General features: G+C 41.0%; 1 protein-coding gene across 1 annotated transcript; it reads left to right on the top strand.

Moving 5' to 3' along the window:
• Positions 1 to 303: 303 nt before the first annotated feature.
• On the top strand, positions 304 to 6,419 carry plvapa (plasmalemma vesicle associated protein a). The gene is made up of 6 exons (XM_084057412.1): positions 304 to 1,216; positions 2,251 to 2,317; positions 2,665 to 3,365; positions 4,760 to 5,498; positions 5,746 to 5,803; positions 6,008 to 6,419. The coding sequence occupies exons 1-6, from the start codon at positions 821 to 823 to the stop codon at positions 6,057 to 6,059; spliced, it is 2,013 nt and encodes a 670-aa protein (XP_083913538.1). The 5' UTR covers positions 304 to 820; the 3' UTR covers positions 6,060 to 6,419.
• The last annotated feature ends 10,011 nt before the right edge of the window (positions 6,420 to 16,430 follow it).

The following is a 16,430-nucleotide window of genomic DNA, read 5'->3' as shown; positions in this document are numbered from 1 at the left end:
CTTGTGGGCATACACCTCTGTACTCTGTATATATACTGTATGTGCTGTTATGTTAACCCCTCTGTACTGTATGTGTGTGCTGTTATTTTAACCCCTAGGCTCTGTGTACGGTACGTATGTGTGTGCTGTTATGTTAACCCCTGCCGTCGTGCGGAGCAGTGAGGGCAGGCAGAGAGGGAGGAATGAAAGAGGGAGGGGGCCAAAGCCAGGATGGAGTCCTGCAATGGGAAGTGTGCGGCCAGCAGTTTATAAACTCCACCATCGTGTTTACACCTCACTCACAATCTTACCTATTCTCACGATAACAGAGCCACAGAGGGGAAACGTCTGACTTCACTACAGCATTGAGGTTGTCTGTGGAGCTGCACCAAGCCAGGAGAGGGTATAGTTCAGCAACTATCTGCAATCCTCAGCACTTGGTTATCTGAAAAAGACACAGAACTCACGTGGTTTATCTGAAGCAATTCAGCACCGCCTTATCAGTTCATCTGGCATTTCATTTGGGAGAAGAAACCCTTTGGGCTTGGAGACACACACCAGTCTTTGTTCTCTCAGTGGTTTAGAGTGAACATCGTTTGAACTGGGCTTGGCATTTCAGAATCCAGCAAACTCCAGGACATGAGTATTCTGCATAGTCGCAGCCCTCGCCACGGTTTCCAACTGGAACTGCCCTGAGTTCTCTGTGTCTGAAAAAGCACAGTGAATCACTTCATTTGCAGAGAATTGATTTCACTGTGAGCCATTGTGCTCTTCTCTGAACTTTGTTTGTGGCGCTGACTGACAAGACAAGATTTCTGTGGCTCTCCTCTCATCATAATCTATGTACAACAACAGCTACGCACAGGCCGCCAAGTTAAGGCTGGAGGCCCAGAGGAAGATGCAGTACCGTTCAAAGGGCAAGGGCTGTGGTTACTATTTGCGTGTCATTTTCTTCTTTTCTTCGCTCATCCAATCCCTCATCATCGTCAGCCTGGTGCTCTTCCTGGTGTATGGAAAGCAGCAGGACGCAGCGTCCAACGAGCGCATCCAGGACCTGGAGGAGAGCTTTAGCACACTCTCCTTGAAGAATGTGGCCCTCAAGCTGCAGAATAAGAACCTCACTCAGAGGCTCAATGTCACCTTGACTGCAAAGTTCCGTGACGACTGGGAACTGGACAGGCTACGCTTGTACGCCAACCGGTCCATCTGGTACATCAATGATTGCAACTACAAGCTGGTGAGCATGGCAAATTAAATGGCAAATTATCAAAATGTTATTTTTCTTTCTTGAGTATGTGGTGCACAAGTTTTATGATGCTTTCAATGTCCAGCTTCGGTTGTGTGAACCCCTAACCTTTACCTTTAACTATAGAAGCCTATATCAAGCTTTGTGTCAACATTGCTTACAGCTGGTAGTGCCATACTGTAGAGAGATATTAAGTAAACAAGTATCCAAAATGCATTAACATTTTGGACATCATAGTCCTATGTTAATTTTATTTGCCAATGGATTCTTCATGAATAGGTTCCATGCGGGATTGTTGATTCAGTACTGGCGTCTCAGTATTTCTGGAGTGTAATGTGTTCTAAGCAGATTCCTCAGGGACTAAGTTGGCAAGCTTCAACCTGATTTGTTTGAACCTGGCTTGAATTCATATTGTTGAGGTGTTATAAATAGGCCTACTGTCAAAATATGCACATAATCACACATTTTGTAGAACCAATGTAGGCTACTGTATGTATATGCTTTCCTTGTAATGGTGCAGGGTGCTCATTGCTGCTCAAAAGAAGAAAATGTCCTATTGTCTTTTAATACAAAGGAGTAAAGAGTCTGTGGCCGAACGGATATCAAGTTACAAATCCTAAAATAGTAGTTTATTGACAGGACAACAAAAAAGATCTGCTTATAAATCCTGCTCATAGGTAATCATATAAATGTATTGTAGCCTACAGAACTTTGTACACAAAAAATGAATGAATTATAATAATAATCAACACAACCTTGGCTGATGATCAAGTATACAGCGTTACGAATAAACTCCAATAGTTCAAGACTATATACAGTATACTATATAGACAGCGACGTTAACGATATGCTATGTATACTGTGTGTGTGTGTGTGTGTGTGTGTGTGTGTGTGTGTGTGTGTATGTGTGTGCGTGCGTGCGTGCGTGCGTGCGTGCGTGCGTGCTTGCGTGCGTGTGTGCGTGCGTGTGTGTAATGGCAAAACAAGTGTGGTGGTAATTGTTAAAAACCTTTTTCACTAAACAGAATCAGTGTCTGAATCCAGTAAGGCCCTCCGTACCACATTATGTATGCCCACGGATTAATCTAAATGGTAAGTGTGACTTTGTGTAAACCCACCACCACACAATCTTAATACTTACCTTTACAACTCAACATATTCCTGTATGGGATGGGGTGGGGGGCAGGGGGTTCAACTGCATTGTCTCTGTGGATGTGTATATTACAGTATACTTTAAACCAGTTGACCCCCAGGGTTCCTTGATGAGTTATGGGATGAGTTACAGAGTGTGTACACATTTTGTACACTCTCAGAGTTAGGATTTTACTGGGTAGATCAAACATTGCATCGCCAAATTAACATCAAAATGGGGGTCCTTGAAATGAAAACGTTTGAGCATTACTTTAAACAGATCCCCTGTGTTTATGTTGTTCTCCCAGGTGATTGTGGCACGCAGGTGGAGCAACTGAGGGCGATGTTGGAACTGCTGCAAACCAACTTCACCCAAATCGCTCATTCTCAAAGGATGGAAATGGAACAGGTGGCCAAAGACCGGGACACCATCAACTTAGAGGCCATCCAGCTGAGGAGGGACAAAGCCATGAAGGAGAAGGAGCTGACTGGCTACAAGCTCAAGTGCAAGGAAGACTTTACACACTCCCTGAGTGGCATCTCCAACGTGTCCCGGGCCTTCCTGAACAAGATCGACTCCCTGTTCCCCCAGCACATTCCCTTCCAGCTCAGCTGCATCAAGCAGAAAGACAACCTCGAGCAGATCCGTAACAACTGCACCAGCCTGTCACGGGAAGTGGAGGACAAGTTCCAGCGGTACCTGGATGCCGTGGGAACCCAGGTGTCACAGATTCAGGCCGAGAACAGCCGGCTGAAGGTGGAGAACGGGCAACAGAAAGAGGACTACGATTGGTGCAGCAAGAATCGGTCAAATCTCATCTACGAAAACAGGCAGAACGTCCAGAAGGTAAAGTTGTCGTATGATGACGACAAGGAGAAACTGCTGAAGGAGAAGGAGAGGCTCAGAGGAGAAAAAGAAGTCATGGAGAAAAGCATCAACTACAAAGATGGACAGGTCAAACACCTTGAAGAACAAGTCAAGTTACTCAACGCTACCTGCTCCTATAAGGTAAGAGGAAATTGATCTTAATATACATTAGCAGTTCTTTTTTTTATGTAGCTTAAAATTATGCCCATATTACATGGGCAACATTTTTAAATAGCTGCATTTTATTTCAAGGGGAGATTAATCTTAGAGGTATTTATAAACGTGGAAAAGGGCACCAAAACAGTTTAAATAAGGCTGAGAAATAATGCCAGTATAAGACATTAGAGACACAACTACTGTACAGTTAACTCCATGCTTGCACACAGAAACACACTCAATTGAGCCTCCTTCATTCACTGCATTGTGTCAGTTGTCATGTGTGGCATTTATGTGGCACATACTTGACATTTCATTGTTTCAAATGAAATTCCAACAGTCAACAATTCCTGTTGCGTCAAAAGACAGATTTACTGTCATAATACCCACAGGAACACTGTGGCATATGCAAAAGCCATTTCTGGTAGGGCATTGGACATGATCCAGCTTTTAGGATATATAGGTGGAGGGAAAACATCTGCCTGTAACAATGGCTGCAGAACAAGAGGGCAAAAAGGTGTGAATTAGGTAAACATCCCTTTCAGCTACAGGCATATTATGCCACTGTCAGGCAGAAACCTTGTATGTCCAAAACCACTGCTTTTCCAGAAATTGGAAAATAAAAAGAACCAGTGTTCAAATGGATCCAATGTGGGTATTATTTAGTCACATGTGTTACTACTTTTCATTGGTTAAATATTTATAAAACCCACTTTTAACCTGCCATCCCATGCCTTGGGCATATTATTATAGACAAAAATAGCAGATCAAGCTCCAAATGCGTAATGCACCATGATGCGTTGTGAGCATTTAAAACGGGCTAGCTTTACTACTTTTGCATTACACTGTCATTCATGATGAAATGATGATGTATACAATTACCAATAGCAGTAATTTATCAAAAAACTTAAAAAGATGAAATATGGAGATACAGGGGTTCTTCTGCCTGTCAGTAATGGCGGGCATGTACAATGCATCTGCTATGTTAGGATGAATATAACTCAGGGAAACCAGAGGCCAGTAATTTCTCAAAAACCTGATTAATGACATTCCTTGATGTGTTTTTAATGAGGGGGCTTATTATTTAACCACAATACCAGACTATAGATGCTGTTTACAATGCTTACATCAAAATGAATACTTAGTAGAATGCTTAGAATACGTAGAATACTACATACATTTTTTTTCTTTTCTTTTTTCAAGTATAGCCGATCTGCAATCTCACAATGCATATGAGCTTGTACATCGGCTATTCTCAATTTTTTTTGCCTGTAATGAAATGCCCAAAAAGACGCCAGAGTGACATTTATGTTTGATCGCATTTATTAATAGTTATACCAGTTTTTATTATATATATATATATATATATATCATTTCAGACGGGGTCAGGCGTTTCTGGAGGATCTACCTTTGGAGGAGGGTCATCATGGGGGAACAGGGGATCCAGCTCATCTGCTGGGAATACAGGCAGGACAGGGACATCTAGTTCTAGCTCAAGTTTTGGGTCAACCTTTGGCTCAAGTAAAACAGGGTCAAGCTCAAGTTCAAGTGGATTTGGCAAACTAGGAGCATCTAGCTTTGGATCAAATAAAGCAACCTCAGGGTCTATTGGATCCAGCTCAAACTCAGGCTCAACTGGGCTAGGATCGAGTAAGTCTACTTCAAGCGGATTTGGCTCAACTAGCTCCAAGTCAACTGGATTAGGTTCTACAAGTTTAGGTTCATCAAGCTTGGGCTCGACGGGAACAGTGAGGAAGACAGGTTCATTTGGTTCATCGAGTTTGAGTACAGGGCTTGGTAGTAGCAGTAGCAGTAGCAGCAGCAGTAGCAGTAGCGGTAGCAGCAGCAGTAGCAGTAGCAGTTTGGGCAATTCTGGTCACGGTGAGGCAGGAAAGTCACCTTCCAATGGTTTGGGCTCAGCTGCTAAAACAGATGCTAAGGCAGGCTGGGGCTGGTGGTCAAAAAAAGAATCAGAGGGCAGTAACACAGGACCAGCTGGATCCACAGGACTAGCTAACAAGGGTTCAACTGGGTTTGGGACCAGTGGACTGAGCAGGGGAACAGGAGTTGGAACTGGATTGGTATCCAGTAGTGGAGGAAGAATATCAGGCCAAGGAGGTGAGTATTATAAGCTCTATATTGTAGAGTTGTCTCAGAATACACAATGATCACCTCCCTCTACTTTGATGGAGGTGATCATTGACCATATTCCCACGGCCACATTTTACCTGTGAGGCCCCCCCACCCACCCACCCCTCTGACTATTACGTGAGGGAAAAATAGCCATCATGTGAATATGGTCAATGACATACAGTAGGTAGTAATGTCATAATCATCAAAGTAACGTCTTCTCGTGTTTTATCAGCTGCAGTTCAACAACACCTTCAAGACCTGGAGCGAGCTGCCAACCCGACTCGCGCAGAGTGAGTATACAGTACTACACTGCTGTTGCAGCAGCTATCATTTATTGTTGCAGTGGAAAGTGAAAAAGGAGATAAATTGATTACAAAGTCTTAATTCTGACCATTTATGTGGTTCCACACGTTTGCTGGGCAGTGTCACAGTAATGTTTTTTTTCTCTCTTTCTCTTTCTTTCTCTTTTGTTTTGTCTCCCGTTCTCTATCTAGGGAAAAGGAGAAAGAGAAAGAGAAAGATCCATTCAAATCATTTTTTGGTTAGAGAAAAGGAAAACAATATAAGCGAGGAGAGGAGAACTGAAATGTCCTTCACTGATATGTCTGTAATACATCCTTCAGTCTCTATCTAGCTCCACATCTATCCACAATCTCTCTCTGTATCTATCCACACAGGTAATCTCCTCATATCGGATTATTATGTGTGTATGAAAGTATGAACAGTGTTTTAGATTATATGTTTGTAACATATCTTTTTGAAGGTCATTTTACAGGATTTGAATAACGTTTGCACTTTTTGTTTTTGATAATGTGAAGTGAATGTGCTTGAATGTGACAAAAGTGTATATAAACTAGCACAATAAACATTGTAAATACTTTAAATAAAAGCACAGTGATTATACTTCATCATGTAAGGTCCTCTTTGTTCTGTCTTGTTTATACATCCAGTAGTATATACACTTGTTTGATAAATTATTGTTTGTCCCCATTTGCGTCACCTATTGTGTGGGTATTTGTCCTGTAAATGACTCTCTGTTCCCTGCTTTCATGTTCCACGACTCCGGCACCTCTATTAAATCCCTGAGATGTTTATGCTTACCTGCCAACCTGTCAGCAGGCCAGTAGTGGCGGATGGGAGGGGACCAGGGCAAAACCCCACAGTATCAGTCTAAAAACTGATTAATGTCCCATCGGCAGGTTTGAAAGAGGACATTCCACTTAATCACATGAAACCTGCCATCCCTATTCTGGGGTGAACAGAACATTTGGCAAAAGTAGCAGATCTACAAAGCGTTGTGATGTGTTGTGAGAGGGAGGAAAGGATGTCTATCCAGGTGTCCGGTGTGTCTACAGGTTTTTTGCCCATAAGCATCCCTGAAATAGCCCTAGGCAACCAAATGATGCCTATTGTTGCATTCTATTGTTCTACCGTAGCTTGTATGGTCTATGTATGGTATAAACAACTGGAAATAGCTGCGCAGCAATGGTCAATGGACCTTGACGTAAACACATGGACATATCTTGATACAAATTAGTGAGATGTTTACAAGGTATTCCAAACCATTCTGTAAAAGAGAATATCAATAATAAATGACTCGTTAATAGCATAGCTCCCAGCATTTGTTTAAATTAATTCTGAATTAAAACTCCATTGTCATTAGAACCAGAACCAATACAAACTTTGCATAGATCTGAAAAGGAGCAGTCAAACAAATCACCTTGAGAAGAAACAAACATCCTGTTTGGAGACTGTTCATCCATGAACCAAAAATGTATTGTCTGGGTGCCAATTAATAATTAAACAGGTACACTCAGTAAAGTGAGACCTCTGTCACGGATATCCTTTGTTTAATACCAAGTGTTTTTCCAGTAAGAGCATTTTGTATGACGGGCTTTACTTTGAGAGAAACGGAGGGGAGACTAAAGTCCACTGGACGGATGGTTCCGACAGCCCACAAACAGCACACTGACTGCGACACAGAACAACGAGTCCTAACTGTCTCAAGTGGAAAATCCTCTGATGATACTTTACAGTGTAAACATGTGAAGATCCCAGAGGTCCTTTTATTTCCTTCCACTGTACGTCATGACTTCATTGGCTCTGTGAAGTAGCCAATGGGAGGATGGCACAAAAGATAACATACCTAAAATTGTTGACACTTGGTTGTTAACATTAACTGGAGAAAAAAAAGAAAAGAAAAAAGGGGGGGGGCATGGTTGCCCGCCTATGGTACTGGCGATATAACCAATGTGCATAGTTCAGTAATTAATCATGTAAAGAAAGAATCTAATTTATTTATTTGACATGGACATCACAATCACATTGGAAGAACTAAAGGTTTGCCCCCTTTAATGAGAAGGCAGATTGTCCGAATGTGTTCTTGCATATGGGAACAATACGGTCACCATTTGTTGATGCTTGAGTAATAGTTGCTCTACCAGAGCTCTGGCGTCTACTAACCAGAAAACAGAGGTGAATCATGATTATGTAAACATTTTTTAAAAAAATTGATAGTACAACAAACCACACACATTTAGTAAAAAGGTTGTGTTTTCACAAAATACCACAATGGTGCCATCTCATTGGTTTCTGATCCATGATTTAATAGCCTGTTTGTTATTGATGTTATTGGTTTTAAGACAGTTAGAGAAGATTGTGACCATGATGTAATGATGTAATAAGCCAAAGTCTGTCATGTACTGTACTGTATGTATCTGCATTCCTATTTATTTACCATATTCCTTTCCTCCCACTGGTCTAAAGTTGACTCTTTTACTTTGTTAAACATCATTGATATACATGATTGGTGATATTATATCTTTGACAATAACTTTGTGGAAAAAAACATATGAAAGTGAAATAGTTATCACAAATTAAAAGCCCCAATGTCACATTTCTATTATCTACATACATACAAGAGGACTAACAATAATTTGGTGTCTACCAAGTTACAGTATCAGTGCCTTCATCTCTCTTGTCCTCGTTGTTGCATTTACCTCAACACTTCAAATATCTAGGTAGGTATTCAGCCTAATCAGACCAGGTAAACAGTTATAATGCATAGGCAGTATGGAGGCAACATGGCTTTCACACATTGTTACACCCTCTGGACACGTCTGGCTCTACTTGTCACGTCAGTGTTATGGACTCCACTAATCCCCACAGAGGAATGGTAGGGGCCACAACGTCTGCCGTTCACTGTCACACACCCCAGGCTGCCACCCCAATTGCCAAGTCAGGAAAAGGAACAGGCGCTTATGATTACGACCTCCTTCCTCGCCTGGGTTCACAGAACTCTGACCTCTTTTGTCTCTGGCTGCTAATGCTCCCTCTTGACCGTGGGTGCTAATTACGTTTCCTATTTGCCTGGCCCCCATCAGTCCCACGGCAGCCCAGGCTGGTAAAGACATCACGGGGAAAAGCGTTCAAACTTCTATATGAAGTAACACACTGGAAGCATCTGGGAGGAAACACAGAGCCTATAGGTACCCCTGTGTGTTGCAGCCCTGACTTCCACCTTGGCCTCTCTTCTTTAAAGTAGGGTAGAAGGGAAATGATGGGTACGGTCAGTTGCCTAAAAGGATATAAGATTAGCCTTAGAACAGTCAGTCTGTGTTTGACATTATGGCTTTATGTAACATTTGTTTCCCTGCCCATTCAACAGCTTTACAATTATAGTCATCTGTTTGTTCGCCAAGTTTAAAGTCGATCAGTCAAACGGGCCTCAAGATATGTTAGGGGACAGACACAAAGGCAGACAGACAGACAGAGATTCTGTGCATTTATAGAACAATGCCAGTTGGGAACACATGCCCCTTCAGGTATGCAATACCCAGTGTACCTGTTGTACCCATTGTACGTCAGAGTGCCCATTGTGTACCCATTGTTGGAGTACTAAGTCGAGTATCCATTATCATAGTGATAGGAATCCGGTCGATGATATCGGTATTATGACATCATACTGATGACATCAGAGATCTCCATATATGGGCATTTGCAGATTTATAGATTTACAGATATGTTTTTGGAGAACCGCTGATCCGACCTACTTCACATCGGGCACCGTACTCCCTCGGGTCCTCTGTGATACACACAGAGTCGATTGGTCTGATTGTTCTTGAGATATGCAGAGAGGTATGCACACGCATTTCACCCATTTATAGTTTGACTAGACCGATGTCTGTTGGAACGATGGCTGTTGGGTATGGTTTTTGAGAAATAAGGCTTCCTCATGACACACATGATGTACAAATATATAATTATATATAATCAAGAACTTAAACATTTAAAATCTGTATACCAGTAAAGATGGTATGCTGGAAGATCCTCACATTGACATAATACCGTTGTCTGCCAAAGAAACGACACAAGCCTGAAACGAGAGAAAGGTGTTTTTTCTTTGGTTTTATTAATGTGTATTTCATCAGCCAAGCTGCTGTAGGCAGAGACAGACTTTAAATGTCTCTCATTTATCCATGCCATTGATTATCCATCACAAACCAGCTTTACTGGTGCTATACCAGATGCCAGCATGCAGAAAGGATTACTGATCATGTAGTCAGCTAAGACAGTGAAAAGGGAGATAAAGCCACTGCAGTGATTTAGGTTTGATCCCTCAGGGCTACTGGAGGAGGTCAGTGATTATGGTGATACTTGCTCAGTGCTAAAGAAATGTACAGACAGCAGTTACAGTAGTAAGACTGTACAGTAGGTGACAGCCAGGTGGGGACAGAAAGGGAGTAGCTAAGTCCAGCTACAGGATATCCAGTCACTTGTCCTAAGACAACCCTGTGTCCCAAGGAGATTGTTATTTACAATAATAGTAAATAACAGAGAAATGAGGAGAGAGGAACTCAAGTAAAACCTGGCATGAGACTGGCACTCTTTCTATTTCCTATAGAGGCTAGAAAATGGGCCTGAGGTTGTCAAACGTATTAGGTCATTGGGTTCTTTTTTGTGTGTGAATCTGTGCTGTGAAAGGAAATAAAAATGAAGCAAAACAAACACTGCTCAAGCTCCAGGTCAGGATTTTGCTATTGTTTTGGTCTTGAATAGGTGGAGTATTATGACCTTGTTGGAGAGTAAGCCCATTCAGAAGCCACTGAATCCTTTATATACAATTGAAGGACAAAAATGTTCTTTTAAAGCATGGAATTGACCAAGTCAGCAGTGCTGATCAAAGTAGCTCAAATTAGATTCTTTTGCAAAGAAAGGGATAGTGGAATAGTAAAATATTCAGTTTGGTCTGTTTATATGCAATGATGTTATTTTGAGATAAAAGTATACAAATTATATTGGTAAAAAATCAGTGTTTGATTTTCCTTTTTGCTGGTTCCACGATGCAGATTCCATTCACATTTTGTAGAGATTGGTACAGCTATTGTTCAGTATTACTGCACTTTGTTGAATATTTACGTTTCTACCACAGTTAACTTTACATACAGAGAGAGAGAGAGAGAGAGAGAGAGAGAGATTTAAAATATAAAATCAGGAATGTCAATACTAAAACGTGAACGGCATCTGCATCTGCATCTCTTATCTCAGGTACTTTGTAAATATGTAGATAACTTGTTTTTGGCCTTCTATTGTTCTCTGTTGATCTCCTTCCCACTTAACCCCCTACCCCTCTTCTTTTTCTCTCTCCCCACTCTTCTTTCTACGGAATTTAACGTTGCGATGGGAGTGTTGTACAAAAACGAATTTCACCCACTTTTTTACCTTGTAAACCTGTGATGTGACAATAAACCTGATTCTGATTCTGATCGCCTGTATTTGTACACTGTAATCTTTTTACAGTTTATTTTGAGCCCCACTGCTGAGGTGAAGTTAAGAGAGTTAAGTTACAAATACAGAGTAAGAGAAGTATACTGTGTGAGGTAGGCTACAGAAGTACAGTAGGATGAAAACATCAGAAAAGAGCACCATCAATGAACAAAAAGTATACGACATGGTACACCATGTTCAACAAGCCTGAACATGCAGGACAAAAAATACACACAGTGTCCCAGTGTCGAAAAACAGTATCCCACCCAGAGCAACGACAAATATGTAAGCAAATGGTATTCATTCAAACAATACACCCTGTACAATAATAGCCTGTAATCACAGTGTCATTACAGAATCCCACCCTAAGCTGAGGCAAATACATAAGCAAATGTACTCGCGAGCACATACACACAATCAGACAGGGTTATGACATCACAGGAAACACAGATTTAGCCAGCGCCTGTAGAGCCTTGCGGTCGCGTTTTTTCCATATAACCGATGCAGCCGACCAGGAGGATACCCTGTGCACCTGCAGAAGTTACACGATACACAGTGTCCTGGAATCCTTGCTAAACCTCTTCAGTCTGTGGAGGAGGACCATATCAATTATTTAAAGGTTGAATCAGTAACTTTCAAACCCTACCCAAGATTTTAACCCCAGTCTCCCACACTTCCCCACTTGTCCAGGGGAGATATTGAGCTCATGAGATTCAGGTATTACTAGGCTACTTACTACTTATCAACCAGTAGGGTGTCCTACCCGATACCAAATGTCTCAATAGAAGCTAGAGTTGAGATGTGACACGTTGTGAGCTTGCAGATCTTTTAAAGGTTTTACAGATTTTGACATCTTTTATAAATAGTAGCCTACTAATTCATAATGAGTACTTTTACCACCTCCAATCAATGCAGAACCAGATAGTTACCATATAGTTTGGTTAATATAAGTTTTATTCATAAAAAAAAATCTGGATTGCATTTTTTTTTTAAATCTTGGAGTAAGATTTGTCTTGTTAAATAGGTCAGATTTGGTTTCACATTGGAACATAATCATGGGTTTACTGAGTACTACTGCCATCTAGTGGTCATACTATTGCACTGCCATCGAGGCTTGGGAATCTAACATCAAAACGTCACGCTGCACTGACTTCTGGGATATGTAGTAACATAGCTAGCACTGCAGTTGTACAGTTTGTGAGTCAGGGTAAATTAGTTGAAAAGGAAGTTAGTTTAACTCATGGCAAATTATTAGACTTGTTTGAAGGGACCATTGAGCTATAGCCTGTTAGCCTGGGACCAGACGAATCTGCAAGTGAAAAAAAAAACACGCAGTGATATTGTCTGTCTATGCCAGGCTAATAGCCTGTAGACATGACATGAAAACATGAAAGGGTTCAGAATTCTAGCTTTGGGTGGGTTGGAAATTCCTAAGTGATGATGAGTGTAGATTTTAGCAACAGTATCATTAGATAAGATAATATAAGATGTTTATTGTCACTGTATGGAACATTTTGAAGATCATCCACTTAAAACAAGCATCTGCCATAAACTGTCCATCATAGTCTATTGTCAAATAAAAACATCCATAGTTCATACAATAAGAAAAGAATCTTGAAATATTAAAACATTAAAATAAAGGGAGACCACGGGGAATCATCCACTAGGTACAATATGCACTGCCCAATAGCCCATATTGCACTTGCCGTGTGTGTGTGTGTGTGTGTGTGTGTGTGTGTGTGTGTGTGTGTGTGTGTGTGTGTGTGTGTGTGTGTGTGTGTGTGTGTGTGTGTGTCAGAGGTGGACAAAGTACTCGACCCCAGTACTTGAGTAAGAGTACAGATACTCTTGGTCAAATTTACTCCACTAGAAGTAAAAGTAGCTCAGTCAAAATGTTACTCGAGTAAGAGTAAAAAAGTCATTGCTTTTAATATACTTAAGTATTCAAAAGTACATGCTTTGAAAAATACTTAAAGTACAAGTAAAAGTAGAAGTACATTTCTTAATTTTCATATCAACAAATTGCTGTCATGTTTTCACACACAGCCTGCAGAAACACCTATAAAAACATAGAAATGACTGAGGAACCAGAACTAAACACTTTCACTCCTATACACCTATACAAGATGCACTGTAACAAAGAGGCGAGCGGAGGGGGAAGCCAGAAACACGGCTAGTGTTAGAGCAGAAGTTAGGCCAATTGCATTTTAGGGAAGAAAAAGAAATTGCCAACCTAAAGGCAAAACCGCACCAATGCAACTAGTCGCAACTCCTTGCCACAAAACCGTTTTAAGGTCAACCGCACCAATTCAACTCCTTGCAACTGCCATTGGGGATAATGGCTGCAAGTGGTTGCAAGTAGTTGCATGTTGCAAGGAGTTGCATGACGAATCATTGGTGTGGATGTGGAGTGGGCTTAAAAGTACTCAGTACTTTTCAGCCTTCCTACAAATGTACTCGAGTAAAAGCCAAATATTTGTCTTGGAAATGTACTAAGGATCAAAAAAATCTAATACTCAAGTAAAGTACAGATCCTCAGAACCTGTACTCAAGTAAAGTACTCAAGTACATTTACTCCTTTACTGTCCACCACTGGTGTGTGTGTGTGTGTGTGTGTGTGTGTGTGTGTGTGTGTGTGTGTGTGTGTGTGTGTGTGTGTGCGCGTGCGTGCATGTACATGTACATGTACATGTACATGTACATGTACATGTACATGTACATGTACATGTACATGTACATGTACATGTACATGTACATGTACATGTACATGTACATGTACATGTACATGTACATGTACATGTACATGTACATGTAAGTGAATGGAGGAGAATGAGGTTATGAGTGCATCCATGCTGTCAGTTCTGGGATGAAGCTGTTTTTTTCCAGTCACTCAGTCCTGACGCATATATGGAGAGAATGGGATTATGAATGTGTGTGTGTGTGTGTGTGTGTGTGTGTGTGTGTGTGTGTGTGTGCGTGTGCGTGTGCGTGTGCGTGTGCGTGTGCGTGTGCGTGTGCGCGTGTGCGTGTGTGTGTGTGTGAGTATGCGCGCACACATGTGTACGCGTGTGTATGGAGTTTCAACAGAGCTTTAACAGCTTTTGGATCAACAGTATCATCCTCCCCCTGCAGAAGAAGGATAGATAGACTCGGCCTGTCCTTAGTGATAGGCCTACAATGAATATACTACAATGAAGCACATGGTTGCTGCATGTGCTCAGCCCATAGTTTAATGTCAATCACTCACACGCACCCATAAACTCTGTTCTTTTTGCTAGCAGTGGTGGTCATTTTGGCGGCCATTTTTGGTGCCACAGATCGAAAGCCTATTCATTTCTGAAAATGTTTATATTGATTATTTTAAGCCTGGAACCAAGCCATCCAGACTCTTGGTGAATCGTGACCATAAAACATTTGATTCTGTGTCAAAATCTATTTGAAAACCGCAAAAAAAAAATGTATTTATTAAATTTAGCGTATTATTATCAAATATTCAAATATGTTTTGACACAGAATCAAGTGTTTTATGGTCATTATTCACCAGGAGCCTGGATAGCTTGGTTTCAGGCTTAAAATAATTAATATACATATTTTCGTAAATCTCTATGGGAAAAGGTAATGGGCTTTCGATCTGTGGCACCACAAAATGGCCGCCACTGCTATGCCCTATAATGTACTGTATTGTATGTTTTTGTTTGTGGTCTCTAAGTTGTAAGTTTGTCTGTACTGAATACTGATACTGTTCTCTTCTACTCTACTTACTGTTACTGTATAGCCTACTGTACAGACACTGTATTGATACTGTTCCTTTTTTATTGATACTGTTTATTTTTTAGCCTATCTACTCTGTGTTTCTTACCTGCAGTACTACCTTCAGCATCAACATTTCCCCTGTGAGACTGAAGAAGGTCTGTCTGTTTAACCATCTGTCTTTGTTTTACTCTTAGTATGTTTTGTATTTGTTTACTGCGTGTACATCACTTTGGTTCAACACTGTTGTTTTAAATGTGCATCCATCCATTCATCCATCCATCATCTCTATCTACAGTATCTTGTTTTTGGCTCTCTTGTTTGTTTTTAAAGTGATGACCAATTCCAATTATGTACCAGCTGTCTGTGGGAAGGATGTCCAGGGGGCAGAATTGTATGCCAACTTGTGTTAGTTTAACTCTTAGAGTGAGACCTGTCCATATTTACATATTTATTTTTCTGTACAATTTAAATTAAGAATAGACTAGCATGATGAAGTCAATTAGGCTGCCCTCTGGCCTGTATAGCTTCACAATCAATGCCCATAAATACTAAAAATAGATAAACAAATAAATAAATGTAATAAATAATATCTGAAATGCAGCCAAGTGGACTCGTTTGGGCTGTCTGTTGCCCATGTGTTGTTGACCATGTTAGATCATTGCACCAACAGGATAACTTGTGCCACTGAATAATTGATCCCACCCAAGAAATACAATTACTGACCCCCTCTAGTCTGACCTGTTGTGTTTGGGGAGAGTAAGTAACCTAATCATTTATCAGGACGGTATAAAGGTCAAGGTCACTCAATAAATAAATGTAAGGGCATTATGGTGCTAGCATAAATAAACTTTAAATAAGTATCTGTATGTATAGGCTACACACGTGTGTGTTTGAATTGAGTGACTTGTTTGTCTGAAGTGTAATTAGGTTTGATTACCTGGTCATTTAGGTGTAGGAGGAGCCAGAGAGAGACCTTTATCGACATCCATTCCGTTTTTAACGAAGCTGTCGACCGTTTTGTTAATGTGGTTTGTTATTGCATATTCTTTTTTACTTGGCCATGGCTGCTTATTCACTTAACTAAATGCCATAATAACAGTATGCAGACCATAGCCTGCTGCCTGTCAACATTATGCCCAATAAACGGAGCGTGCTGTCCTACGATTGATCAGCCATGTGCATGGTGATGAATGATGATATATATTTCTGCCTCCCCCGTGGGACGCGGTGTCCCCTCCAACTGTTGTGTCGTCACCAGTTACGACTGGAGCGCGTAATGTGTAGGTGTCATCATACATGTCCATCTTCCTCCTCCGTGACAATCATCATCATCATCATCATCATCATCAGATCACCAGGGCTTTCCCCGCGCAGCAACACAGAGCGATTATGCAATAC

Source organism: Gymnoscopelus microlampas, assembly GCF_963454915.1.
Source record: "Gymnoscopelus microlampas genome assembly, chromosome: 5".
NCBI classification, from domain to species: domain Eukaryota; kingdom Metazoa; phylum Chordata; class Actinopteri; order Myctophiformes; family Myctophidae; genus Gymnoscopelus; species Gymnoscopelus microlampas.
The sequence above is the reverse complement of the archived record's forward strand: the minus strand, read 5'-3'. Positions and strand labels throughout refer to the sequence as shown.